This window comes from Postia placenta, assembly GCF_002117355.1.
Source record: "Postia placenta MAD-698-R-SB12 unplaced genomic scaffold POSPLAscaffold_7, whole genome shotgun sequence".
Lineage (NCBI taxonomy): Eukaryota > Fungi > Basidiomycota > Agaricomycetes > Polyporales > Adustoporiaceae > Rhodonia > Rhodonia placenta.
In genome coordinates, this window is record NW_020169838.1 from 1888629 (window position 1) to 1916408 (window position 27780).

At 52.4% G+C, this 27780-nt stretch overlaps 7 protein-coding genes across 7 annotated transcripts; 4 read left to right on the plus strand and 3 right to left on the minus strand.

Annotated features, from left to right (window-relative positions):
- Nucleotides 1-3124: 3124 nt before the first annotated feature.
- Nucleotides 3125-5300, plus strand: POSPLADRAFT_1181517 (hypothetical protein; the record flags this gene model as incomplete). The annotated part of the gene is made up of 10 exons (XM_024488846.1): nucleotides 3125-3202; nucleotides 3251-3401; nucleotides 3453-3527; nucleotides 3578-3685; nucleotides 3736-3996; nucleotides 4049-4072; nucleotides 4125-4669; nucleotides 4720-5019; nucleotides 5078-5157; nucleotides 5210-5300. 10 exons carry the CDS (start codon nucleotides 3125-3127, stop codon nucleotides 5298-5300), a joined length of 1713 nt encoding a protein of 570 aa, XP_024339216.1.
- A 397-nt stretch (nucleotides 5301-5697) lies between these two features.
- On the plus strand, nucleotides 5698-6345 carry POSPLADRAFT_1181519 (hypothetical protein). The gene is made up of 4 exons (XM_024488847.1): nucleotides 5698-5745; nucleotides 5800-5860; nucleotides 5932-6075; nucleotides 6131-6345. The coding sequence occupies exons 1-4, from the start codon at nucleotides 5743-5745 to the stop codon at nucleotides 6172-6174; spliced, it is 252 nt and encodes an 83-aa protein (XP_024339217.1). The 5' UTR covers nucleotides 5698-5742; the 3' UTR covers nucleotides 6175-6345.
- A 115-nt stretch (nucleotides 6346-6460) lies between these two features.
- POSPLADRAFT_1057016 (hypothetical protein) lies at nucleotides 6461-8625 on the minus strand (the record flags this gene model as incomplete). Its single annotated transcript, XM_024480861.1, has 7 exons — nucleotides 6461-6758; nucleotides 6821-6896; nucleotides 6967-7284; nucleotides 7332-7506; nucleotides 7559-7820; nucleotides 7881-7984; nucleotides 8527-8625. 7 exons carry the CDS (start codon nucleotides 8623-8625, stop codon nucleotides 6461-6463), a joined length of 1332 nt encoding a protein of 443 aa, XP_024339218.1.
- Nucleotides 8626-11679: 3054 nt separating this feature from the next.
- POSPLADRAFT_1142692 (hypothetical protein) lies at nucleotides 11680-12417 on the minus strand (the record flags this gene model as incomplete). Its single annotated transcript, XM_024485458.1, has 4 exons — nucleotides 11680-11909; nucleotides 11967-12060; nucleotides 12117-12253; nucleotides 12309-12417. Coding segments are annotated over 4 exons (570 nt in total), but the record flags the coding sequence as incomplete, so codon positions are not given.
- A 3655-nt stretch (nucleotides 12418-16072) lies between these two features.
- On the plus strand, nucleotides 16073-17281 carry POSPLADRAFT_1046739 (hypothetical protein; the record flags this gene model as incomplete). The annotated part of the gene is made up of 4 exons (XM_024479108.1): nucleotides 16073-16456; nucleotides 16518-16611; nucleotides 16661-16977; nucleotides 17042-17281. 4 exons carry the CDS (start codon nucleotides 16073-16075, stop codon nucleotides 17279-17281), a joined length of 1035 nt encoding a protein of 344 aa, XP_024339220.1.
- Nucleotides 17282-17632: 351 nt separating this feature from the next.
- Nucleotides 17633-22280, plus strand: POSPLADRAFT_1046740 (hypothetical protein; the record flags this gene model as incomplete). The annotated part of the gene is made up of 19 exons (XM_024479109.1): nucleotides 17633-17670; nucleotides 17788-18049; nucleotides 18100-18552; nucleotides 18599-18725; nucleotides 18774-18983; nucleotides 19034-19222; nucleotides 19273-19407; nucleotides 19466-19586; nucleotides 19640-19803; nucleotides 19855-20135; nucleotides 20187-20312; nucleotides 20368-20485; nucleotides 20535-21058; nucleotides 21111-21237; nucleotides 21289-21485; nucleotides 21548-21684; nucleotides 21734-21842; nucleotides 21893-22036; nucleotides 22086-22280. The coding sequence occupies 19 exons, from the start codon at nucleotides 17633-17635 to the stop codon at nucleotides 22278-22280; spliced, it is 3657 nt and encodes a 1218-aa protein (XP_024339221.1).
- Nucleotides 22281-22659: 379 nt separating this feature from the next.
- POSPLADRAFT_1046741 (hypothetical protein) lies at nucleotides 22660-27096 on the minus strand (the record flags this gene model as incomplete). The annotated part of the gene is made up of 25 exons (XM_024479110.1): nucleotides 22660-22671; nucleotides 22728-22818; nucleotides 22868-22947; nucleotides 22997-23024; nucleotides 23081-23124; nucleotides 23176-23180; nucleotides 23241-23526; nucleotides 23578-23698; nucleotides 23751-23836; nucleotides 23887-24066; nucleotides 24119-24444; nucleotides 24500-24638; nucleotides 24792-24835; nucleotides 24891-24924; nucleotides 24986-25119; nucleotides 25173-25207; nucleotides 25271-25353; nucleotides 25416-25580; nucleotides 25645-25863; nucleotides 25922-26031; nucleotides 26090-26245; nucleotides 26319-26591; nucleotides 26650-26734; nucleotides 26793-26855; nucleotides 26920-27096. 25 exons carry the CDS (start codon nucleotides 27094-27096, stop codon nucleotides 22660-22662), a joined length of 2976 nt encoding a protein of 991 aa, XP_024339222.1.
- Nucleotides 27097-27780: the final 684 nt, after the last annotated feature.

The following is a 27780-nucleotide window of genomic DNA, read 5'->3' on the forward strand; positions in this document are numbered from 1 at the left end:
GCGCGGATACATGGACGGTCGCAAGGCGTGTTTGCGGATGGTCGACGCGCTGGAGTTGGACAAGTCGAACTTCCGGATTGGAACATCGAAGATCTTTTTCAAGGCTGGTGTGCTCGCAGAGCTGGAGGAGCGCAGAGACGCTCTCCTCTTTGACATATTCTCGCGGCTGCAGGCTATCGCGCGGAAGTGGACTGCTCGACGGCAAATGAAGAAGATCTTGAATCGGGCGGTGGCTATCAGGGCCATTCAGCGTAATGCGCGCGTGTATGGCGAGCTGCGGGATTGGCCATGGTGGCAACTGTATACCAAGGCAAGTTGACTCCTCCATTCAACCGTGACTGTTCTGACGACCTCATGTAGGTCCGCCCGCTGCTCGCCGCCACCCGTAATGACGACGAGCTTCGCAAGAAGGAGGCCGAATTAGCTCTCGCCAAGGAGCGTGCGGAACGTGATCAACGGGAGAAAGAGGCTCTGGAGGGCTTGAAGATGCGCTTGGAGGCCGAGAAGAGCAAGGTCGAGGACGAACTTGAAGCTGAGCGTGCTCTGGGATTAGACAAGGATTCCTTGCTGGAGCGGAGCAAGAAGCGCGAGGCCGAGCTCGAGGAAGAGGTTACTGCGCTCCAAGCCGATCTTGACACACTGGACTCGCAGCTCGATCGTGCCTTGAAGCTGCAGAAAGAGAGCGAAGAGAAGCACGAGACTTTACGACAAGCCTTTGATCAAGCCGCCGAACATCTTGTCCGCCTAGAGAGTGAGCAACAAGACTGGGAAGCTAGAGAAGTCGAGCTCGGTGAGACTTTAGACTTCGCTCAAGAGGAGATTGAGGTCTTGAAGACGGAGAGGGAGGAGCTCCAGAAACTTGCGGATGAATTGAAGAATCTCGTAGCTCAGCGAGAGGAGGACCTAGCCCGCGCAAAGGAGCGCATGGAGTCCACACTTTCCGATTTGGATGGCAAGCTCACCAGCGAGGTCAGAAACAGGTGAGTATCTTGATGTAGTGTTGCTGCATCATTCATATCTGTACATCAGGGACGCGCTTCGTGAGAAATCGGACAACCTTGAGCAGGAAGCTCGACATGCGAAGGAGCAGCTTGCTGAGATGGCGAGAACTGCAACGGACTACTCCAATATGATTAAGAAGAAAGAGGAAGATGCAGATCGCTTAGCAGATGGACTGGACAAGTCTAAACAAGAGCGCGGTCGTCTCTTGAAGCAGATTGCTGAGCTCCAAGCCAACATCGACGCCTTGACAGCAGAACTCGAGGTGCAGCAGAGCGACCGTAAACGCGATGCATCAGCTCAGTCCAAGTTGCTAGAGGAACTCGACGAACTTCGTGCTTTATTGGAAGCGAAGACGACTGAGGAGACGCGTCGCTCCGAGGTGGAGAAGAGCAAGGAGCAAGAACTTGCTGACTTGCGGGAGCAGGTAGCCCAGGTTACACAGGAGCTCGACGACGCTCGTCGGAATGCCGTCGATAGCCAGAACAAGCTGAAGATTGATCTTGATACTATAATCCGCGATCATAGTTCCCTTGAGCAAAGCCACAAGTCTCTCTCTGATCGAGAACGCTTCGCTCAAGCTCAGTTGAAGAAGACCGAAAGCGCTCTCGGAGAGGCAGATAAGGCCAAACGTACTCTTGAGTCAGAGCTTCAGTCCATTCGCTCTCGTCAGAACTCTGCCGAAGACGAGCTTGCTGAAGTACGGAAGGCGAAAGAGGTAAGTTCATATAAACTTCTGTTGCAAATCGACTCACTCGTTGCGCAGGCTCTCGAACGTCAATTGTCGACGGCCCAGGCAAAGTACAAGGACTTCGAGGACGTTGTCTTGCAGCTGGAGCGCGAGAAGAGTCTCCAGGACCGACAGATGGATGCCATGAAGAAGCAGCTCGATTCAGAATCTACAAAACGAGCACACCTGGAGAAGTCAGCCTCGTCTCAGAAAGCTGAGATCGCTCGTCTAAAGGACATCAACATCAAGCTCGACCGTGAATTAAACAAGGCGCTTTCTGATCTCAAAGCGCGCGAATGGGAAGTGAAGCAACTTGAGGCCAAGCAAGACAAAACGATCGTGGAGCATGTTCATGTACTCGAGGAGGCGAAGCGTGTCACGGACCGGCAGTTGCAGAAGGCCCAAGAAGAGCTGCAGGCGAATACAGCCTATATACGCTCCCTAGAGAAGGCGAAGAGCAGGTTCATGAACGAGGCGGAGGATCTTGCCCGAGAGAAGGAGCACGAACAAGTAGAACTTCGAGCGAAGGACAAGCGAATCAAGGCTGAGGAAGAGAAGGCACATCGTGCACTCACGAGCCTCGAGATGGAGCGGCGTTCAAGAGAAGCTGCCGAACTGCACGTTCGACGGTTGCAGCAAGAGCTCCAGAGTACTCAGAACCAGGTATCGGACGTCATGCAACAATTCAGTACTGTGCAAAAGGCAAAGGAGAATCTCGAGCTCGAGCTCACCCGGCTTGCAGATGAAACCGACGCCCCGAATTCGGCTGCGAAGCTCCAACGGCAGTACGAATCTCGCATTGCCCAACTGGAGAGCCAACTGGAAGACGCAGAAATCGCAAAGACAACAGCGCTCAGGATTAAAGAACACGTGGATCGCCAGCACGCTGAGATACGTCGACTCATCATGAATAACGGACCCAAAGACGAATCGTTCCGATCCCGTCTATTGAAGGAGCTGCAACTTGCTGATGAGGAAATGGAGCGCGAACTGTCAATGCGCCAACAGACGCGTCTCTTGACCGGTTCGGATGCTCGCTCAATGACTAACGTCACTCCCTCCAAGCGTCATACAAATGGTACCTCGCGTACGCGGAAAGATTCACATCCTGAAGCTCCGCGTACTCCAGACAGGCAAGCACAGGTCAATGCTCTCAAGCATCAAGTCCAGATCCTCGAGATTCAAATGGCTGCTTCCAATCGTGTCCGCCAATATCTAGAATCATCCTTGAAGGAAATGACAGACGAGCTTGAAAACAGTGACGGTTCGAAGCAATCACTCGAACAATATCGAGCTCGTCTCGCTAAGGAGAACGCTCGTCTGGCGGAGCTTCTGGAGGACGAGGCAGAAGCGAGGAGGGCCGCGGAAGCTGCTCAGCTCAACGGCATTCAAGCGATGTGGGACAAGTTCCAGACTCAGATCTCCGAAGAGAGACAGAGCTATGCTCGCCTGGAAGAATCGCGCAAGGCGTTGGTAAGAAGTTTCGTACGCTAGTTGTCGTAGTGACTAACATCCCTCCAGGCGGTCCAACAACGCGCCGCCCAGGTCGAAGTTGAAGACCAACGTCGCCAAGTCCAGGAACTCTTGGTCGCCAAAAGGCAGCTACAGGCTGAGGTTACGGATCTGAAGGATCGTCTAGAGATTGAACTTGTTGCGAAGAACGATGAAACGAGTACGTGGCCATGGTCGGGGCCTGCTAGTATCGTGCTTATCATCTACTCAGGCGCGAAACGGCAGCTTCAGCTGCGTTTGCAGGAGCTGGAGATCACAACCTCAACGTCGACAACTATACACTCCGGTAATTATCGTCTATCGATGAACTGAGCGCCACTAATATAGCAAATTCAGAGCTGCAAGAGGCTGTGGAGTCGTACAAAGCGAAAACGGAATCCTACCTTAAGAAGCTGGAAGAGGCTGAGATTGCGAAAGCCAAGACAGCGCGTGCAGAGACGCTAGGTCAGTGTCGCATGAAGTCATGCCACGGGGATGACTGACAAATGTATCAGCCCGCCGAGCTCTTGCTGACGCCGAGAAAGCCCACGCTGAAGCGATCAACGAGCGCAATGCAGCAGAAGAGGGACTGAACACGGCCGAGAAACGTATTCACGAGCTCGAAACCAAGCTCGAGGAAGAAGGACGCGAGTCCACCGACCTCGAGCTCCTCAGACATAGGCTGGCGGAAGAAATGGAGGACGAGCGCAAACAGCATCAACAAGACCTAGCGGAGCGAGACTTTACTGCTGACCAGACCAGAAAGAAATATCAAGGTGAGCGCTCCCTCCGCTTTTGTGGAAAGCCCTGTTTAATCCTCTCCAATAGCGGAGCTTGCCCAGCTTAGCGAAGGTATGTTCCAAATTGCCTATCCCTACGAGACGTTGACTTATTTCTCCGTCAGAGCTGCAATCACAACGTGATACCATGAGTCGCCTGCGTGAGGAAAGCAGGAAACTTCGCTCCGACTACGATCAGCTCCAACTGCGCCATGACGAAGAGGTGTACAACGGAGGGTCCTGGAAGAAAGACAAGGAGCGCCTTGAGACCAAGATCCAGGATCTGACCAAGGCATACGACTCGTCAACGGCTGCTCAAGCTGAGCAACAGTCGCAGATTGTGTCGCTGCATTCGCAAGTCAGAGAACTGCGCAGTGTTCTCAATGATGCCGAGGCAGATCGTGCGCTTCTACAGAAGGCGCGCCGTGCCTTACAAGCAGAGCTAGAAGCAATCAAGCTAGATTCTGTTGACACCACGAAGCTATCTTCAGACACGGAGCTACAGAGGCTTCATCTAGAGAAACAAGACCTCGAGCGAGCACTTGAGGAGCAGAATGATCGTGTCACGATGGCATTCGATCGCATGAAGAAAGCTGAAGGGTACGCCAACGAGTGTCAAATCGAGCTGGGCAAGACTCGCGTAGAAAACTCGGAATTGGACAAGCTAAACGTATGCAACATATGCGGCTTTTATTTGCAGCATGCTGATCAGCTATTTAGGCAAACCTTGAGAAGCAGATCAAGGATCTCAACCTGCGCATTGTGGATCTAGAGACGAGATCGCTAAATTCTCCGCGTCCCTCTACGTCCCGGCGTCTGGAAAGCAGGATCGAGGAGCTCACCAGCCAGCTCAACCAGAGTACCAAGGATAACTCTCGGATTTATCGGACAGTAGACAAGAGTGCCCGAGATGCCAAGTTCCAGCTGGCAGATGCGGAGCGCCAGAAGACTCGCCTCGAGGAAGAGGTCAAGTCGTATGAGGCAAAGATCGTCAGCATGCGACAAGCTATGGACGAGCTGGTAAGTGAACTGACTGCGGTCACGTACGCTGGGCGCCATTGATGAACGATCATAACAGCAAACTTCTGAGAACAACCTTCAGCTTGAGAAGCGGCGTGCTGAACGCGAGGCTGCAGATCTGAAGCAGAAGTCACTCAAGTGGGTCGTGCGCTGTCTTTTGATTTGTCAATGACTGATTATTCGCTCCTAGCCTCGAGCGAGAGGTAGAGCGGTTGCGCAGCCGATTAGAACGCCCCTCGACCGTGCTTTTGGGATCCCCCGTTAGTTCACCACGGAAATGATATCAAGACTTTTCACGACGAACATTTGTACGCCACTTATGATCTTTACGACCTGCATCTGCTATACCATATTCGTTGTCGCATCTTTCTGTATCACTAATCTGGACGCTCTCGAACACATCACTCTTCTATCTTGCTTTCTTGTTCTACTTTTTCACCATGGTCTGGATTCGCGATCGTTCATGAAATGTACTCTTCATCATTTTCTTAAGCGTATTGTTATTACCTTTCACTGCTCGATCTTGCAACAGAGTGGCTTGTCATCCCAGACGTATGAGGTGACGCGCCACTTGGCGCTGACTTTTGAGGCCAGGATGACGGTAAGGTTAGGGTCACCCCGGCACTTGCCGCAACTATACAGCCAGGGTCAGCCACACAGTCGCTCGTCCCGCATAGTGAGCGGTAAGCGCCCCCCGACGCCGAGCAAGACATCTGGCCCGCCATGGTACGTCCGTGCTGCTGCTCAGCATGCTCAATATTGACCGAATTTGCCTCTCAGCCCAAGGAAATCCGCGACATCAAGCAGTTCATCGACATTGCCCGGAGAAAGGATGCTGTCGGTGCGTCCTCTGCCTAGTAGTTGCCTTCGAACTTGCTCTGACCTCTGCGTTCATCATCCGCACGACTTCAGAGGCGAGGATTAAGAAGATAGCCCCTCGTGTGCCCGGTGCGAAGACACGGACGAAGTTCAAAATCCGGTGCTCGCGCTACCTCTACACGCTTGCGCTTGAGGACCCCGAGAAGGCAGACAAGCTGCAGCAGAGCCTACCACCAGGTGCGTCGTATTCACTGTCTCAAATGCGTAGAAACCCTAACATTAAGCTCGTCAGGCCTCACCGTGACTGAGGTCAAGAAGACACCCAAAAAGAAGTAGAGCACCGACTCTGCACTCGTCGTGGTGGACTATGGCTTTCGCTCTCCAGTCTTTGGGCACTGTTGGGCATTTATGTGGGATTGTATGCTCCAAGTTACTTGATAATATGCATACGTACAGCGCACGACACCACGCTGTTCCTCTGTATCATTACGATGTCGATGCAACCTTTTTGCTATGCACCAGACTTTCGACCGGGATTGCTGCATGGAAGGTAGGGATGATATCAAGCCACTGATGACTTTGGCCGCTTCACAAGATATGACATTATATAGACATGTGGAGTCTATCCCAATGTCCGGACAACACCCAACAGGCAGCACAATCCGAACAAGATGATCGACGCATAGTGAAATGTCCGTTGAAGGCGAGATTTCCACTCACCACGGGGCGAGGGTCGATGAACAATACTCCCAGGTTCGCCTTCCAATGCAGCCAGCTCCACGTCTTCACGCGCATTCGATGAGCCTCCCGACGACATGACGACGAAGTCGGCACTAGCATCCAAGAATGGTCCGCCGTCGAGAAACGATACAGGAAGCATGTTGAAGAAATAAAGTGATAAGCTGAGCATTTGAACGTAGCTTCGCACAGGACGTCAGATTAGATGCGACGCTGGCATTGACGTAGTTCTAGTCACACTCACCCGATGAAGGCTCCCACGAGAACGGGAAGACGAACGGGGAGCAGGTGCATGCGGGGTGCCCATGTGCTGACGTCGACTGTGCAGTGCGGCGTGATGGTTCGTGGTTAGCGCTGTCACAGATGGCCGAACAGAGTGTCGGTGCGTACCTTCTGCCAGAATCTCTGCCCGCGGTCCGCTCCAGACGACGACGCTGTCGGCGGGGCCATCAGATGCCCAGACGGGTGTGTGCACCGTCAGGCGCACCAACTCTTGGTCGTCACGTAGGCGTGTGCATATGTGCCCCTCACCGCAGTCGGTGGTCGATGTGCAGCGTTTGACATGTGCAGACGGCGCCGGGTCACTGAGGTACGGCAGCGGATCAAGGCAGCGCTCGTCCCAGAGCGGTTCGTGCGTTACGAAGCATGCAAGGGGCTCGCGGTGGGCGGCAGACACTGCTTCTTGTCTGCAGCAGGATATCGGTTGCTCTGAAGTGCATGAGAATGACAGTTCGGGCAATGCTACGAAGGCCTACCAACGAATGAAGAGCGTGCAACGCACCAGCCAAGCTCATCCTCCGGCGTTGCCTTGACGTGATGGCTCAGTAACGTCGACCAGAGATCAGTGGTCACGTCCGACGTGAGCAGCGGGTGATCATCGATTTGTGTGATTATCGAGCCAACGGCGAGGTAACCGTACAGCGGCGAACTCTATCGAGCCGTTTAGCGGGTCTGCGAGTGATGTAGCGCGAAAGCGAGGAACCTGTTCGACGCCGACAACTACCCTGCCCCACGCGCTGGTGTCGGCGTACTGCAACCCCGACCAGAGGAGGCGGTCTGCCCCTGCGTGTGCGGCTACGTTGAGCACCAGCCAGAGGAGCAAATTGTGGAATGCGCCGGACGAGCTGATGCGCATTCTACCTCGCGGTGCGAGCGCCTGGGTGGCAGCCGAGGGGAGCGCTACAAAGGCAGAGGGGAAGACAAGAGTCAAGGACGCTCCCATGGATAGGAGAGGTACAGATTCTCTGAAGAGGTAACAATACGTTCTGAGCAAGATTGAGATTGTGTGCAAGAACGACGCTTACAATGCTGCTGTGAGCGCATGCCCGAACTCGTGAATAAATTGATTTACAATGAGGGCGAGTACGAGGAGGGGGAAATGGGAAATGGGCACCGTCACTCCGGGTATCTGGATAATTAAGATGTGCTGACTGTCAGCATACATGCGACTTGTGATTACCGGAGCAAACATTCCGCCACTATGTGTACATTGTAGCACACAGCCACGCAAGTCAAACATATGGCTATAGTGATCACAGTATCAGCGTATAATGCGGCACATTGTGTGAACGGTACACGAAATAGCATAGGTATGATACATCTCCATGATCCATTTCGACCACTAGAGATGTTGGCGCGGTGAATCTGAGCACTGCACGAGGTGTATTTAAAGCGTACACCTAACATAGATTAGCTCAATGAAGCCTATCCGGGTGCATGTCACTAAAAATGCAGCCCGTACTAGCTAGTCAGAGCAGGGGAGACCACAATCACCCGTAGCTCAATTCTGCCCTAACAGCAGGGTGGATCCCATGTCTGCGAAGTTCTCAGCGATATCCTCTGCTTGGGACCAAGTCCCATGTAGCAGGTACTCCGAGAACGGTTGATAATAGAAAAGTGTGCCTCAATATAATGCAGACGCTATCCCCGCACAACGGCGAACACACTCACAATGGCATATACGGGTATACGTGTATAGGAAGGATAGTTAGCTGTCGTTTGAAAGCCTTCAGGGCCATCCAGAGCACGCTTTACGATGCGACGGTGCATTTCGATTCCACTTCCGCCGGGGCTCGTTGGAAGGGAAGCCCACAAGTAAATCGAGGTCCAGCTGAGTAGGAGAAGGGAGCCTAGCATTCCCATTAGACCACAGAGACTTCCAAAGTTATATATTAGCCTCGCAAGCGCGAGAGTACGAGAGTGGCGCAGCTTCGCGAGCGAGGAGGTGAACCTGTCGTGGAGTGCGTTGAACGCAGTCGTTTGAGCCCGGAGATGAACAGCGTGCAACGTCAGTTCTGTCTGAGAAGAGCGAAAGAGACGGCGTGTGGATCCGCTGGATATGGAAGAGCTACGTGTCAAGGTCGGCAGGAAAGACTGCTGGTGGCGAACGCGGCGGTCGAGAATACAGCAGACGAGATGAGCGGAAGCCCAGAACGCAAAGACGCAAAGTACAACCCATTCCATACTATGCCACAGCGTGTCCGACCCGCTGGAGAGCTGTTTTGAGTGAGAATTGCAAGCCTGGTCTGTTGAGTATGTGACGGTGAAGACAAGAGCTCAGCCAACAGCAAACCTTAGTATGTCTGAGTATATATTATTGCCGTTATCACTCAACCTGTCAGTCGGGCCAAACACACATAAATCTCGCGCCTCGCGTCGCTCTGAGCACCTCGAACTGAGAACACGGATATCTCTCGAAATACTCATCGTATCGCCTTGATTCTTGCTGCGTTCGACTCTGCTCATCGTTCCGGAGGGCCTGGTATCCATAATGTCATGATCTGTCCATGCGTAGCTGTTGTCAGCTCCACCACCCCCTTCTGGACGCAGGATTGTTTTCGCCCACGAATGCAAGCATCTTCTTATGTCGGAGTGACTGCGTTGGGTCAAAGTGGATACTAGGGAGGGCCCGGTATCATTTTTGGTGTGTCCCTTAACCCATAGGTCTTTCCTTGGTCTATTCTCTGCGCTCGAGCATCACGCAAGCTATGGTTGTCTACCTGCAGCCTTGTGTACTTCGCCCACCTGGTGAGTCAGTCTAATAGCCTACTACTGGTGTGTTTCTAGCTTTACAAGACATCTATCACCTGTTAAGCAATGCTCCGTGCATCGCAGTCAATGCCCGGCGCGCGCACTCTTGAAAGGCATAAATAGCATGCAATCTATAGAATCCCGACCTTCAAAGCAATTTTAGTGCACCCCCAGACCTCCAGCACAGGTCCAGCTCTCCCGGAGAGACAGTCATTTGCGCTTGGCTCGCTGTTGGTATGCCTTACATCAGAGCCAAGCTCTTTCTCGTGATCAAGTTGCTCTACGCTTTGTATTTTACATAGGTAATACTCATAATAGACACATATCAATGATTTCACATCTTGGGCGATGTAATGCGTGTAGACGTTCTGGTATGTCTCGATCTAAGGCCTACTAAGATGATATCAAGGCTGGGTAGAGCACTGATGTGACATACTGTGCACAGCAGCTCATGTAACCTCTCTTATACTGCATGCAGGATGGTTGCGAGTATGAAAAGTGACAAAACCAAAGGGCAGCACAACTTTTAGTCCATCGTATGCAGTAGAAGCCATCCTAGACAGCGCGGGAGTCTCTTTGCGACTGAATGCCAATGACAGATAAGGGGAACAGGTTCACACCATAAGATAGCTCTAATGGCTTTATATGATATATTACATGGTTTGGGGATCTTGGAAAATAGATCCCGAGCAACCTGTACTGATGCCATGGAGGAGTGCTAGCAGTATGGCAACAGTAGCATACAATGAAGATAGTCTTACTGGGGGACGCACTCAACCTATACCGTGCCCTCCATAGCATCCATCTCGACCAAACGCAGTCACTCCGACATGAATACACGCTTGCGTTCGCGGGCGAAACCGATCCCGCGTCCAAAGGGTGGTGGTGGAACTGACAACAGTCGTGCATGGACAGATCGCAATATTATTGGTACCAGGCCCTCCGGGGAAACGAGCAGAGTCGAACGCAGCAAGAATCAAGGCGATACAGTGAGTATTTCGAGAGATATCCGTGTTCTCAGTTCGAGATGCTCAGAGCGACGCGAGGCGCGAAATTTATGTGTGTTTGGCCCGACTGACAGGTTGAGTGATAACGGCAATATGTAATACTCAGGCAAGAAATCCTTTTCCCACATGCTGGTACTACAGGTTCCAGCCACTTCGCGCGTTTCCCCGTTGTCCCACGTCGCAAGCATGTGCAACGTTGTCTCGTACCCATCCCCCCGTATCCGCACCCCACCACCGCGAAAAGGGGGTCTGGGGCAGTTAGATAGGCGCACCCCCCTGGCTTAAGCGCCCTACAAGCGCCGGAATGTAACGGTCACGGTAGGCTTCTGGTACCTAGAAATGATGCGATCTTTGATCGCTTTCCAAATCCGGTACTCACACCTAGCAGGTCGTGCTCGAGACTGGTGGACGCTACATTGTGGTCTGCTACAGAATCTCAAGTTTACTTGTTTCAAGCATCTTAGATAAGTCTTATATACTATATCCACCAGCAACCTAAGTATTTCATGAGATATACCCCTCCAGTAGCATCATGAGGATGCCACAGGTACTGAAAGGAGAAGTTGCAGCTTTCATCATGATGCTTTCCACATGATACTTCATTTGGTCATGAACTTACAGGCTGAGTTTGGCATAAATATTTTTTGTGTGGCCTTTCAAGTATTTTACAAGCTCAGGTATGCCTTTGTTGACACTTCCTCGAGCACGACCTGCTAGGTGTGAGTACCGGATTTGGAAAGCGATCAAAGATCGCATCATTTCTAGGTACCAGAAGCCTACCGTGACCGTTACATTCCGGCGCTTGTAGGGCGCTTAAGCCAGGGGGGTGCGCCTATCTAACTGCCCCAGACCCCCTTTTCGCGGTGGTGGGGTGCGGATACGGGGGGATGGGTACGAGACAAGTGCAACGTTCAAATTAGCACTAACGTGCTTGAACGCCAGTCCACCGTCATAGTTCAGCTTCTTCTGAGTTATACAGCTGTTTGTAAGTATCATTACCGTCCACTTGAAGAGCCATCGTGTCTAACGAATCAGTGTAAACTTGAATTATCCTATATGAACACTACTACGGAACTTCAGCCAAATCGATCACCTCGCCAGTCCGGGCCAAATCTTCGACTGTTATGTCAACAGCGTGCCGTGCGCTCCAATCCAGGATATTGTCCAACTTCCTGCACACGTGCAACGTGTTGAAGTTGGGGTACGGTTTCTTGTGGCCCTTCACCCAGTCGAAGGTAATCATACCTACATCTCCCGTACACAGAATTCTCTGTCTAAGCATCTCAATACAATGATCTAAGGGCGATAGCATCTCAACAAGCGCACAGTAAACACATGGCGATGGGTGCGCACCGAGGTGAATTCGGTAGAACTCTGCATCTCCAGGCGGAATGGAGTGTTTGATGGGTTCATAGTAATCAAAATACGTATGTCTGCGCAGCATATCCTGTTCGATGATTCCAACATGAGGAGTGCACGCGCAAGTGGTAAAGTCGCACTAACCAAACAATGTATCTGATGGCTGACCTCGATTATAGCCACGTATCCGCCTCCATCCTCCTCGCGGTAGCTAACAATCGAGGGTCGATGTGCCATGCCAATTCTGGTTAGCGTGTCGTCTGTAATACGCACTGGTAGTACTGTCGTGCGGTAAGCGTCCTATGCGTGAGACGGAACGTGAGGCTAAACTCGCACCATGCCCGGTGAGTCTCCCCCAGGCAGCATCTATGTACGGGCTGGGAGGTCCTCGGTATTCAGATGGATGGGCGAGAGACCCGTTGAAGAAGACACTTTCATACTCGACTACCTCCAACGCAGGTGCTATTCCAGGTCAGAGCGCCATATCATCTTGTTTATAACCATCGCTACTCACAGAAGGCCGACGGCTCTCTTCGGCATGTATCTACAGAATATAGAGAGTGGCCGATGAGAGTGGCCCATAGGCACAAGAAAGTTCCATGCAGGATCCATGGCAATAGTCGCATGCAGGTCTGTTTTCCATTCGCTGATGTGGTCGGGGAGTTGTGCTGAGAGGGTGTTCCTAGTAAAGCCTCGTCGTGATGACTGAGTGTGTATTCGGCCATTACTCTTAAAGTCTTGGCGCTGCACAACGGCGACCTTTGTAGCAGCGTTAAGAAAGGCACAACGATGTCACTTGTAATTCGACATGTTATAGGACCTGCCCTTGACTGCTTATCAGAACTTCCTCGACGGCTTATACGATGTTACCATAATGGTAACGACATTCATGGCTGCCCGAGCATCATGTATCACGGATGACAGTCTGATTATCAGGCTCTGACGTACGTTATTCAATACTTAAGAACTGCCCCAGATATCTAAAGTCAACTTTGCTATAATTCAGTATCATCTTCCTGTTAAGCGATGTCCATCTAGCATACTATGACACCTTCTCATCAGTCAGCACAGGACCTATATTCGTTGTGACACCGCAGCAGCTCCGCGCACAATATGTCAATATTCTGTTCGGTACCCAGCAAGTCCGGTGAATGCGTCTTCAGACACGCGTGTCGATAGTAGGACGCTAAGATCGCATGGCGGCCCATGAGACTCTCGTCACCTTCCGTGGACCGCCTGGATGTGTTGCCACGAGCAGAACAGGGCTACTGTGCTATTACTTTGCTCGGATACAACAAAACTGTCAGCCAAAATGGCGGGCATTAATGCTACGCTGATGAAACAAGTCGTTATTATGCGGAGTCCCTCATATGATACTATGACTTTCATCCACTGGCAATACTGCTTCTCGTCTTGACAAGCTATGAAAATACCCCAACGAGAAGGCGTGGTTAGTAACACAAATGGAGTTACGACCGCTGTCCGATTCACCGCGTGTTTTTCTATGTTCACCTTCGACGCGTTGTGAGTAGTGGTTACCAATCTTGACTTGGGCTGTGTTCCTGGAGCCCCTGGCAATGCCGTGACTTTACCAAAGATTCATGCTTCAATCTTACGAGATGCACTTTCTTGTCAACGGATAAGAGAGGATAGACTTCCCGGTCTATTCGTCATGTCACATTCTTCTGTTGGGAACAGTCGAGTTGGATGACCTCGACAGGTGGCTTCTCTGTCTGCAGTGCCGCTCATAAATTACAGAAATCAAATTCGCATAAACCGCCTATGTTTCCAAAAGACGTAGAAAGATCTCTATCGGTACATTTCTCCAGATATATAGCAGCCAGGCCTGCCTGGTTTCCGAGTCTCTCAACTGAAATGACGTCCATGAAGATGTATGCTCTCATCGTTCTTTTGCACTTTGTAGCATTCAACGCTACGAAGTGCAGGGCTGCTGCATATCCTCGCCCAACGGGTAAGTCCCGGCTATTTGTGCGTGGATGTTTGATATTTATAATAACAATCATCACAGCTGCTGGAATTAATGTCGGTGAGTACAATATCACTTCATTCATTTTGTCAACCCGACTACAGTTTGCCTCCTGGTAGCCCTTGAGCACAATCCTAGGTCTCCTATCTTGGTCCCAAATCACCAACATGGGGCTCGTTGTCAGTACATTGACGCAGACTCACATCTTTCTTCGTACTTATTAGTCTCTGTTGCTCATTTGAAAATGCCAGCTCCTGAGGATAAACGTGGGTTTTGTCACTGCTGTCATCCTACGTATTGACGGAGGAATCTTCTGTAGCTACGCAGGATCTTCCCTCCACCTACTTCTATGCTCTCTACGGAGAGGACTAGGTGGAGGAGACCTTGGCATGAACATTGAATAAGTGTACCACAGTGCTGCGTCGCTAACAAGTGTTGTATGAATGTACATGATCGCTGTATCTTGTTCTTCCGGGGGTTTCAAAAATCCGAGATTACTCAGAAATGTATGATGTGTCACGCGGCATGCCTACTAAGGGCCTTGTCTGCTGGAAGTTCTTCGCGGCATTATTATCACACTTACAACACTCCTTTGAAGGCTGGTGACTTTGGGCCTCGCAAGAGTAGGGGCAGCAATGACACTCGACTTGTCATTGGCTGCCATGCTGCTGACGCAAAATAAATCTGTGCCGTTGAGAATGCACGCGGAGTTAGAGTTGGAAATGGTGGGGGGCGCAGTGTAAAGAGGGTTCGACGCAGTCTCCTGAGAGCAGAGTAGACAATTCCCTCAATGCGGGCTCCGAATACCCGTGTCTTAGTCTCGTTTCCAGACCTTATAGGCGAATCACGTGTGCTATTACCCAATTGGGTGGCGGAGATCTAAAAACCCCTGCACACTCTCGCCTATAAGCAACCTTTAGATGTCACATGCCGCAGCTGGGGATGAACTCATGAACTCGTCGAAATGGCCGGTCACGGTCACAAGGCCTGAACAGTAGGTCGAGTCGATACAGTAAGCTATGCAGGAGACGTGAGAATATGTATCGCTTGACTCACTGTGTACACACGCGTGATATTCCGGGTGGCGGGAACACAGCAGTCAACCATCGCTACCGACCTTACCGTGAGACAGCGCGTTGAATAGCAGACATCAGACATGGGCATTCGCAGCCGGCACAGGTCGAACTTGAAGGAACTGTCAACTGTACTCTCAGAAGACTAGGGCAACTGTCGTTTTCGAGGCCAGTCAGATCAGCTGCCTTGCTGACAAGGTTCAAAGGTCAATTCTATTCTGTAATCTCGTCGAGACCCCCGTAAGAAGGCATACACTTACGTCTCAGATGTTAAGGGACAGGAAACAGGGTGCTTCCTGTGCGCTAATCTTAATTCTGTTATGCCCGCCTACGATTTGGCTGAACATCCCATTGACTAGGTGTTAGGGGGGCAGGGGATGTCATCTAAGGTCTGGGACATACAGTACATCAGTTGAGTGCTTCTTCTACCTGCTATATTCACCATCATCACCTACCGGTCAATCTGTGCTTTGCCCATCATTTTACGTTCTTTCGAGCAACATAAATCGCTCAATCCCCAAATTGCATGACAGATTTCAGACACTATTGTTTGATTCAATCGCTACGTGGTGCATCATAATGGAAGTCTTAAATGCTGGCACACAGAATCTAATCTTAGCTCATGAGGCAAATAGACGATGGGCCCATTCAATTACCTACTAACTTTAGAGCAGCATCTCTACTAGGCCGTTACCCGAGGCACGATGCGGCGCTATGCCGTCAGATGGTGGTTCTGCTTCTATACAAAGAAATTAATACACTTCCCAAGAGGTACATGGCTATGGCTCTCAGTCGCTGTGGCGCTGCCGCGATGAGGAGGTAATAAATGACTGTCAATCAACAATCTGGCTATAACACCATCATCTCTGGCCTTACATCAAGCACCTCAAGTATAAGTAGTGAGTAGTGGCTCCTGGTTGTTTCCCTAGGGCCCCCATCGAGCTTGCTTGTATTCAATAAGCAACTGTCATTATTCCAAGTGGTATGCTGATTTTGCTCGGTCTTCACATTAATCATGATGTAACAAGCCTCTACAGGTCATGACCAATCCATATGGACCAGTCAATGAGACGGCTGCCCAGGTCTATGCTGATAAGACAGCGCTCCAAGGAGCACTCCTTTGCAATATCATATACGGCATACACTTCATTCTGTTTGTTATATGTGCATACATTCTTGTACGCCAAATGTCTCGCTCCAATTACACGAGACAACTAGGCTTCTTGGTTTACATCGCCACCGTCTTCATCCTCGGCACTCTGCTTACTGTGTCCAGCTCGGCTTTCACGCAACTAGCATTTGTTGATAATCGCAATTTCCCCGGAGGCCCCTCTGTGTTTGAACAACTCATGTCATGGATACCGATCGATCAACTCGGAAATGTAGCACTTGTGCTTAGTAGCTTCTTTAATGATGCACTGCTGGTGAGCTCCCCTTTCTCTTGGATACACTCTCCCCTCTTGTATTGACGGACGTGCAAAACAGGTTTGGCGCTGCACAGTAGTTTACAGAGGCAGCACCAGTATTTTCCGCTATGCCACCACGATATTTCCCTTCATCATCTTATTAGCCGCAATAGGTGAGCTTCCCTCCCCAAGCATAGGGAAAATTAATTGATGAGCAATTAGTCATGGGAATACTTTTCCTAGCCCAAAATTCCAACTCGTCGCCTGTCTTCCTGAACGATGTCATCATTGCCTACTTCACGCTCACGCTCGCTCTCAATATCATCGTCACTATTCTTATAGTGCTTCGACTCCTCTCTATTCGTAGGCGCTTGAGAAGACTCCTTGGGGCTGGACACGCAACTCGCTATGTGGATATAGCAGCGATGATTGTGGAGTCGGCATCATTGTTCTCTATATTCTCCCTACTCTTCCTAATCCCATTTGCTCTGAATAACCCGCTATCAGAAGCCTTCCTGCCGTCTTTGCCTCAGGTGCAGGTATGTGTTTACCAACACACACACAAACTCCAACTGTGAAGGGAACTCATGTCATGATTAACAGACGGTCTCTTCACTTTTAATCATTCTCCGAGCCGCGACGGGCAGAGCCTGGTCAGCAACTACCGACACAGAAATTGTAGCATGTACGGATGCGGCAAATCCTGTCCATCTTAATCAACTTTCGACACCATTGGCTCAATCGCAGATGGGCGCCAGCCATTTGCAGCTGTCTAAGGACACCTCGAGCATGGCGACTAAAGTTTTTGTTAGTCACGAATGTACAGCTACTGCAGATGTTTGATACTCAAGCACTGGATTCTCCGTGTGGAAATCAATTCATTTACATCAGATATTGTACGACCCCCCATTTTCGCATGCTGAGCATGCACAGGAGCCCGGGTGTGACAAATGTGGCAGGGAAGACAAGGTCGGTCATCAAGCGCGCAGGTGGCTTCGATAACTAAGCGTCAAATATTACTGGTCAAGCTCGTACGTGTTAGGAAGAGGAGCGAGCCTGAGGTTGCCTCTGCCACGGTAATGGATAGACGGAAAAATATGGCTTAATGCCACCAATTATACGTTTCCTGCACTTCTTGATCTAGATCACTGTACTTCTATCGCTCTAAATGATGCACGTGACAGAAGGATTCCCATGGGGCGTTACTCAAGCGCCCACGGTCTTCACGAGAAGTACGTGTCTGTTCCAGCAAGATTCAACCGACACAGTCGTCCACCGTTGACTACGACATTGGACCATGTAATGTCTGATTCATCAGAGTAACATGCCATGCGCTGACCGTCTTTCAGGGCGACCGTTAAGGTCGACTCGTCCGAAATCGTGGGGGCAACCCTGCACATTGCTCTGCCATGGTACTTGCATCTTTACACCGTACCTTGCCTCGCGCTCTACCCGCTTCTTGCGTACACATACTACATCAAGTATGATGATTGGCTGCAGAGTGAGGAATGGACGTTCCTGGCCTGCATCACGGTGGGCGTGACGCACGCACTTAGCTTCTTGTCGACAAAATGGAGCACCGGTGCAAAAGCACGTATCACGGCTCGCCAGGTGTGTATTTTGGTAGACCCCCTTTGTCGCGCTTACAAAATTGTCTTTAGGCTGCGTCGATAGAGCAGGCAGATTGCATTCGCATCCTCCCTGCCCCACACCGTGGACACGGCGAGATCGTACCGCTTGTCAAGAAGGTGCCTGGTGATCCGTCGACGTATTCGTTCAACTATCAACGTGACACCTACGTCCTCACGTCCTCGTCTCCCATTGTTTTCGCCCGCCTGCCATACCCGTCGTCTTCACGTCCTGCGTTGTCGACATTCAAGTCGCGCAAGGGCTTGCCCTCTGCAGTTGTTCCTGGCACCATATCCCTCTACGGCAAAAACGAGTTCGACATTCCCATCCCAACGTTCACGGAGCTTTTCTCGGAGCATGCGACGGCGCCATTCTTCGTCTTCCAGATCTTCTGTGTTGCGCTATGGTGCTTGGACGAATACTGGTACTACAGTCTCTTCACACTTTTCATGCTTGTAGTCTTCGAGTGTACGGTTGTGTGGCAGGTAGGTGACATCATCCTTCTGAGGACATCGCTAATGCGCGCCACAGCGTCTGCGGACGTTGACTGAGTTCCGAACGATGTCGGTCGCGCCATACCCTATCCAATGCAAGCGAGACGGAAAATGGGCAACAATCCAGTCGGACGAATTGCTGCCCGGTGACGTCGTCTCAGTTGGTAAGTCAGACAAGCACTAGCTGATAACAATTGTTCACTCGCACCCAGTCAGGCACCAGGCAGAAACCAACATCCCAGCGGACATACTTCTGCTTAAGGGCGCGTGCATCGTGAATGAGGCCATGTTGTCCGGTGAATCTACACCGCTGCTCAAGGAATCCATCGCGCTGTTTGAGGAGCAGGAGCGTTTGGACGTCGATGGGACCCATAAGAACCAGGTGTTATTCAGTGGAACAAAACTCCTACAGGCGGATGGAGGTGTGTATGTTTGTGGTGTTTGACGGTTACACTCAGCTGAAGGTCTTTAGGCGACACACCCGACGGTGGTTGTCTGGGCATCGTGCTCCGCACGGGATTCGGAACCGCCCAGGGGCAACTCGTGCGCACCATGATCTTCTCGACTGAACGGGTGTCTGCGAACAACTTCGAGTCGTTCCTCTTCATTGGGTTCCTCCTGATTTTCGCCATTGCTGCGAGTTGGTATGTTTGGGTCAAAGGTGCGATATAAATGAATATGGCGGTCGGCCCCTGACTAACCTGAGAATAGGCATCGAACGCGAGCTGAAGAAGTCGAAGTTGCTGTTGGACTGTGTGCTCATCATCACGAGTGTCGTCCCGCCCGAGCTGCCTATGGAGCTCTCCCTCGCGGTCAATGCGTCGCTCGTTGCCCTTTCGAAACACGGTGCGTAGGATTCCAATTCCATAAACCAACCGTGAATTTATTGTGTGTACTCCAACAGCCATCTTCTGTACGGAACCGTTCCGCATCCCATTTGCAGGGCGCGTCGATGTTTGCTGCTTCGATAAGACAGGCACAATCACCGCAGAGAACCTCGAGGTCAAGGGTGTTGCGGGTATTGAGTAAGTGACTTTCGCTGAACCTTAGGTACATATATTCACGTCTGAATGATAAGCCCCGCAGATCGCCTTCGTTTGGTCGACGTGACGCAGACAAGCAGAGAGACGACTTACACGCTCGCGGCAGCGCATGCGCTTGTGCGCCTCGAAGATGGCCTCATTGTCGGCGACCCAATGGAGAAGACCGCCGTCGACGCGCTTAACTGGCAACTGAGCAAGGGTATGTGGAATCCAGCGTGTTCACTCATCCGGGGCTAAGATAGGGCCGCAGGCGATAGTGTATCAAGTGCAGACCCGAACGCGCCACACCGGGGCACCCTCAGCATTCGCAGACGCTTCCAGTTCTCGTCCGCGTTGAAACGCATGTCTACTGTTTCGACCCTATCAGGAGGGAAAACGATTATGGCCGTCAAGGGTGCGCCGGAGACGATCAAATCCATGCTCGCGACTGTACCGGATTTCTATGATGATACGTATAAGTGGTACACCTGCCGTGGCAGCCGCGTACTTGCGCTAGGCTACAAGGAGACAGAAAGCATGTCGCAGGACAAGGTCTGTCTCGACGTCAGTTATATCAATGCCGTATGCTCAATTTGCGAATAGATCAATAAGCTCACAAGAGATGCGGTTGAGAGCTCGCTGACGTTCGCTGGATTCTTGGTCTTCCATTGCCCGCTGAAGCCGGATGCGATTGAAACGCTGAAGATGTTGATTGACTCGTCTCACCGCGTGCGTTCTGTGCCAGCCATGCTATCTTTGCATCCGCTAACAATCTAGATCATAGTGCGTCATGATTACTGGTGACAACCCGCTCACCGCTGTGCATGTTGCTCGTGATGTCGAGATCGTCGATCGCGAAGTACTCATTTTGGACCTGAAAGAGGATGCAAAACATGATGCAGGTGCGCTATCCCGCCCTTACGCTGATATCGCATACCAATGCCTGCGCAGACCTTGTCTGGCGCACTGTTGATGAAAGCAAGATCATACCGGTAGATCCTTCGCAGCCCCTCGACAAGGAACTCCTTGATGCGTACGACATCTGTGTGACAGGCGTTGCCCTTAAGCACTTTGAGAATAGGCCCAGCTTGAATGATCTGGTTCAACACACATGGGTGTATGCGCGTGTGTCACCATTACAGAAGGAGTTGATCCTCACCACTCTCAAGTCCCTCGGTTACACTACGCTTATGGCTGGCGACGGGACCAACGATGTTGGCGCGCTGAAGCAAGCCCACGTCGGCGTCGCCTTGCTGGACGGTACCCCCGAGGATCTGCTGAAGATCGCTGAACATCAGAAAAACGAGCGTATCAAGAAGGTGTACGAGAGCCAGCTCAAGATTTCGGCGCGCTTCGGGCAACCTCCGCCGCCTGTTCCTCCCGCTATTGCTCATCTTTACCCGGATGTCGTCGAGGCTCAAAAGAAGGTCAAGACTGAGTTCCAGGAAGCCCGCAAGAAGAACCCGATGGAGAAGGTGTGTCCGCATCATATTGCAGCAATAAGACCGTTCATTTATGCTGTCCTAGTTCGACATGGCCTCTATCACCGATAAATTGGCCTCAATGGAGGATGAAGATGACGTGCCCAAGATTAAGCTAGGTGATGCATCATGTGCTGCGCCATTTACATCGAAGCTGTCCAACGTACAAGCCAGTAAGTCATTACGTTCTCAGCTGAACGAGAGTAACCTGAAGTTTGGCCTAGTCACGCAAATCATCCGACAGGGTCGCTGCACCTTGGTCGCTACTATCCAGATGTACAAAATCCTTGCGTTGAATTGCTTGATCACGGCGTACAGTCTCAGTGTTCAGTACTTGGACGGCATCAAATTTGGAGACTATCAAGTTACGATTACTGGTATGTTGATGTCAGTATGCTTCTACTGCATATCCCGCGGCAAGGTTGGTCTACCCGTTGCACTGATTGAACTTGGATGTCGCTCATGAATCTTTCCCACCCTCAGCCTGTCGAAAAGCTCTCTCGTGAACGACCTTTGGGCAATATATTCAACCTATACGTCTTGCTCTCGGTCCTGCTGCAATTCGCTCTTCATATCGTGTCCTTGATATATATTACCCAACTATCGCGCGTATACGAGGAGTGCGTACAGCGAGTGGTCACTTTCCCCCTTGCTGACAATAGTTTGCAGGCCTGGTCCGGTCGATCTGGAGGCCAAGTTTGAGCCTAACCTCCTGAACACTGCCATATATTTGCTCAGTCTATCGCAGCAAGTGTCTACCTTCGTCATTAATTATCAGGTAAATGCCTGCGCTCAACCCTTTTTATTTTGTCTGACTCGTGGTGCTAGGGCCGGCCATTCAGAGAGGGTATCCGAGAAAACCCGGCCTTATACTGGGGCTTGGTTGGTGCCAGCGCTGTTGCTTTTTGTGGTGCAACCGACTTCGTCCCGGAGCTCAATCGCTGGCTGCAAATCGTCGAAATGGACAGAACGGTATGTGGTTAGTTGTATTCAATCGGGGGCATGCTCACATGCTTCCTAGTTTGCATATACATTAACCGCCGCCATGATCATCGACTTCGCCGGCTGCTGGGTTATCGAGATTGTATGCAAATGGCTATTCGCAGATCTCGAGCCCAAGGCTATGATCACTCGTGGCAGGGAGCGTCGCGATGCCCGAAGACAAGAGGAAGCTGGCGCTGCGCCCATGAATGGGGAGGTCAAGAAAAACCAATGAGGCGGGAATCCCTGATTTACCGTCATGTCGCCTTAAAGGTGAGACTGCGCGGTGGAAGAAAAAATGGTGCATGACCCTTCCGATTGTGCACTACTTCCACCGTGGTCGTCTATGAAGGCGACCATGGCGGCAGGTCGGGGATTGAGTGTGATCAGCTATCGTTTGTAATGACACTGTTTCCATAGATTACACCTCGCTTATGTACGAATATTCTTATTAAGTTAGAGTGAAATACAATAGTGCCTTCACTCTCAGGTGTCTATTATATGTGGCTTTTGGTGGAAACATAATGGGGTTTACATGTTGACCATAACTGCACACTTTTGACAGTTGCACCACCGAATTGCATTCAAAATTAGACTAAACAGCTCAGGTTGCATTACAGGTTATACTACAAATACGAGGCGGTTCAGCATACAGCTCTGACTGCTAATGGGTGAAACCTACTTGAACTAGCATTGACACTGGCCATGGTGTCACCGATCCCTGGGAGGTCAGGTAGACGGGACGCAACTCGCCGTTCGTGTCGTCCGCGAATCTGCGACGGCATGAACATACACACCCAATTTCGATCACAAATAACTTACCGGTTCAGACTACCCGAGGAACCAGGTGCCCGCTTGAGATCCTTAAGGGAGAAGATTGTTCGCAATACCGTGAAAGCCGTCTGGTGACGAGGTCAATATAAGCTGAGTGATTAGTTGCGGCTGCCTTACCTTTGCGAGGAACCTGTGATCAAGCAGACTAGTGGAAAATTGAGTGAGCAATGGTAATATAAGCTAATGTAGAGTGTAGCATACCCGAAATCCACTGATCTAGCAGCGTCGAGCTTCTGCACATCCCCCTGTAACGAATGAGTAATGCAGCATCGTGTCTGACAAACGTTTACACATACGGTAGCTACAATGTCCAACATAATTCAGTAAGGGCGATGGTATAACAAGCTCAAAGAGCACTTACGGAGAGCCTCTCGGATGAGCGCGAGTAGTTTCTCGTCGCGGTTCGCTGACTCGCCAGTTAGGACTGAGACGAGACGAGCGCGTTTGCCATCATCGAGGTAGTAATCAACGACTTCAGCCAGGATTCGGGAGTAGAGTGGTGCGGTAGCGACCACTTCGGCGATCACACCCGCAGCGAGGGCATCATGCGAGCCGTGTCGCCCAGCAAGCAGCGACTTAATAAATGATCTCTCGTGCTCATTCCCTCCTGTGACGTAGTCGACGACAGAATCTGCGAATCCAGACAGCTGCACATATTCGTTAGTGTTGAACACGAGTTCAGAGCGCGCGGAACGTACGCTGTGGCCGGAAAGCTCGGCACAATGACCTTTAACGAAACCGGTGACGTCCTTGGCGGTCTCGGTACACTTTCCGCGAAGCGCAAACTGGCCTTCGGGAGATTGATCCAGGAAAACATAGCTGATGTCACGCAATCAGGTTATCATCAACAGACGCATACAACGATACAAACTTTCCAACGTCTGACCACTTTGTCAGGAGGTCATGTTCACGGTATACGCCGTGGGGGTTTGTCTCCGTCTTCAGAGGGAGCCCGACCTAGTTCTACGTGAGACAGCGGCGACAATACATGAGACGTAGGAACGCACGATGAAGTTGGAGATCCAGACGACGGGAAGCACGTTGACGACATTGCGGACGATGTTGACGTATTTCGCCTTGCTGTCAACGTGATCCACCGACTTTGTCTTCAGCAGCTGCTGCGTGATCTCCTGGAAGGACTGTGCCCATTGCTGGATGGACGCGTCGCTGAAGAGAACTTGCCGAACCTATGCCGCTACCATCAGGCACCACCACATCAACGCAGGAGGGGCTGCATACCGCCGCTCGGTCAGGCACAACGCCGCCCAAGATTGCCTTGAGACGCTGATCATACTCCGAGACGGGAGCGGACACGCTGGGGCCCAGCAGCGAGGTGACCGGGGCAGCCAGCGCAGGCCTGTCCCAGGAGTACTTGTTCACCGCGTCCGCCGCGACGTGGCCCTTCATCGTCTTGGGCACCATGAACGGGAAGAACGCGTACGCAGAGTCGGCGGGGTACTGGTTCGGCAGCGTGCGGAAGAGCAGCTTGGACAGGATGCCGCCGATCGAGCCGTCATCCTTCTTATACTGGCAGTCCTGGTAGCCCCAGGTCGTGAGGTTGAACGCTGGAACGGCGCGTGAGTGCCAGGTTCAGCAGGGTGGTTTCTGGAACGGACTTACGCGTGAGGTCCACAGTGAGGAAGCGGTCGCCACGAGTGAGGCATACAGCATCCGCCAGGATCGCGCGCGAGATTGTGTAACCCGGGCACAGGCCTGCACCTGGCATCGGCACCTTGGTCTCCTCTGCTTGCAGTCCAGCCTACACACAAGGCTCAGTCAAAAGTACGTTTCCCAAAGGAGTGTCCCTACGTAAAGCTCCAGGTTGTCGATGTCGTGGTACAAGGCTTCCGCTGCCTTCTACAGCGGGCGTCAGCGATCTGACCCAGCGGAGCGTGATGAAAAGGTCGCGTACGTAGATCTTTGGATCGGGGTTCCACTCCGCGAAGGTGCTATAAGCTGTAAACGCGTCAGCTGATTGTCCCGATTACCCTTGCCAGCTGCTGGCACTCACGCTTCAGGCCCATGAAGCTCCTGAACTCGTTCAACTGGCGGATAGCATATGCATCAGACTTCCGCAGGGTGCGACGGAATCGATATGGCACGCACCGAGCACGTCCCCCAGCTCCTAGCCTGCATGATGCCGAGGATCTCGATCACGCGCAGTACCTCGGGCGTGCCGCGCGCCCCGAACGCACTCGCGGGGGCCTCGGTCGCGCTCTGCAGGATGTTCGCGAGCTCCGCTGCAAACACGTCGTCAGCGAACGCGCTCGCCCGTGGGAGAGTGCACACCCACCGTCGTCGTAACGGCCGTCCGGACCACGCTTCAGGCTGTTCATAAAGGGATTTCCTTCAATCCAACAATACACCGGCACGAAGCGCGGATTTCCTTACTTGTCAAACGACCACTCCTTCACGTCCTGCGGCGTGCCCATCACATACTTGATGATGGCGGTGCGGAAGTCATTAACGGAGATCTGTCCCATAAGACCGAGGTCAGACACCCGCACGCGCGCACGCGCGCGATGAAGGTGCTTACGTCACTCCACGACTTCCCCGGGAAGAGCTTTCCAAAGAGGTTCTCGATCCACTGCGTGTCGGACGCGGAGCTCGTCGCATGCCAGCGGTACATCAGGTTGAACTCAACCGCGACGACGTTGCCCTCGCCCTGCGGCGCGAACGCGTGGTTGAGCTCGCGCATCGCCTGCGGGGGGCGCCGATCGCGCGTCAGCACATGCACACACGCGCCCACGCATACACAGACGCACCGCGAGCGGGTCGAGGCGCCACGCGAGGCCGTCGCGCGTGAGGCCAAGGATCGCGCCGACGTAGTCGCCCAGGATGACCTGCATGAAGAGCGCGCTGTTGACGAGGCGGGCGCGCTGGAAGAGCTCCTCGTCCTGCGCCGCGCGCTCCTGCGCGCCGAGCGTGCTGGGCGCGCGATAACTCCCGAGCTCGTTGATGGCGAGGATCCTCTCGGCGACGTACTGCGTGCCAAGCGCGGTGAGTCCCGTGCCGCGAGGGGCAAACGGATTGGGGGCTTACATTGTGGTTGCGGCAGAAGAGGACGAGCAGCGCGCACGACGCGGGGGGCATGAAGAGCAGTCGCGGGTCGGCAAAGACGTCCTCGTAGAGCCTACCAGTGCCGTCCTTGCCTGCGAACGTCACGCGTACAGTCAGCAGGTGTGCACTGAAGTGCGCGAGAGGGCTTACGGCGAACACTGTCGACCTGCGCCTGGGAGCTGCCGTAGAGGGGGCTGAGGTCGAGGTAGCTGGAGGCGTCGTTGATGGTCCAGTCGCGCGTGTTGGTGTTGAAGATGCTGTGGATGACGAGGTCGGCAAAGGCGAAGAACAGGCTCGATATGCCGCCTGCAGGGCATGACATCATGAGCCTGAATATATATACGCAAGAAAGAGAGGGAAGCGCAGGCGGCGCACGTACCTGGATGTTCGACAAACTTCTCGCGTTTGAGGAGCGTGTCGAAGACGAGGCCCGGGTCGGGGAGATACTGCGGGGGGATGCGCGTGGTGGAGGGCACAGAGCGCGCGTATGGCGTGCCGGCCATGCCCAAGGTAGGGATGAGGACATTGTAGTCGGAGCCGTCGGCGCTGCGGTAGGCGTACTTCACGCCCTTAGTGATCGGCGATGCAGTCGGGGGCGCGCCACTGGGGAGGGCCAGGTACCCGCTCGGGGGATGAGGCAGGTCCTTGTACACTAGTATGCATATCGGTCAGAACAGTGGGCGCTACTTTCACCGCATATATGCGCTCACGGATGTCAATCGCGAACTTTTGAAGCGTTGCCGCGAAGGCCGAGTCGTCCGGGGCGCGCGCCATGAGCGTGAGCACCTTCTCGAGCTGCAGGTACGCGTCGTCGGACGTTGCCAGCAACACTCAATAGGCCCGGGATGCTCACCAGGAACTTGCGGTCGTCAAGACCAGGGCCATTGAGAGTCTTTACGGCGTTGATATATGCAGGCTAAGGCGCAAAAGGTTGTGAGCTACATTCAGCGCATAAGTCCGACGATATACCGGTGGCTTACCAGGTCGGCGGGAGTGAAGCCGGGCCCACGGATAGCTTCCTGCTCGACGTCCGTGATTTTGCGGGCGAGTAGAGGAGGGAGGGGGTGCCCGCCATCCTGGTCGACGGGGGCGTCGCTCTCGGCAACAAAGTCGATGGTATTCTTGAGCGGGTTGAGAACGGGGTTCAGGTTGACCATGACTATCAGGGGTATTTGACGAGTGCGGACAATAATAAGCGGGGGAAGGGCGGTGAGAAGAAGGCATGAGGGGGAGGGTTCATATAGCCATGGGTAGAGCAGGCGCTGTCAGATTGTTCTTGACCACGGGGATCCGGAGGCAGTCCTGGCAATAGTGCGAGATCGCGTCGAGCGGCCCTGCCAATTCGGTGAATACAAATGCGTCCAACCAGCGCCCTTGCGATGCCGCGGGCTCTGAGAAGGCTGGCAGATATGCGCCTACTATGTGCGCATTTATTGCACATAAAGAGGAGGACGAGAGACAAAGCGAGGCCATCTAGAAGAGCTGGCTGTACGCGGGCGCACAGGATGCCGTTATGGCCAGTTTTTTGCTGGTAACCTCCGAGTCCTGGAAGCACGGAGCAATGCGCTCTCTCTCATCTGGCTCCGCCCAATCGGGTGATCGCAATCGAGATGTGATCTTGGCCTTCCCCGCTTCCCGAATTTGTCCCTTGCCTTCACCGCGACGGCTTCCGCCGCGTTGAATTGGGAACATGCTCTCTGTCCGTCAGGCTATTTCAATCATGCATGGAAGCATTGTATGGCAGATCCTCAAAGTTGTAGCTTGATTGCCAAGCTGGCATCTATCATACGTTCCATCCTTACACAGCCGTCAGCGTCATTGTCAGTTTAGCATAGCATCCA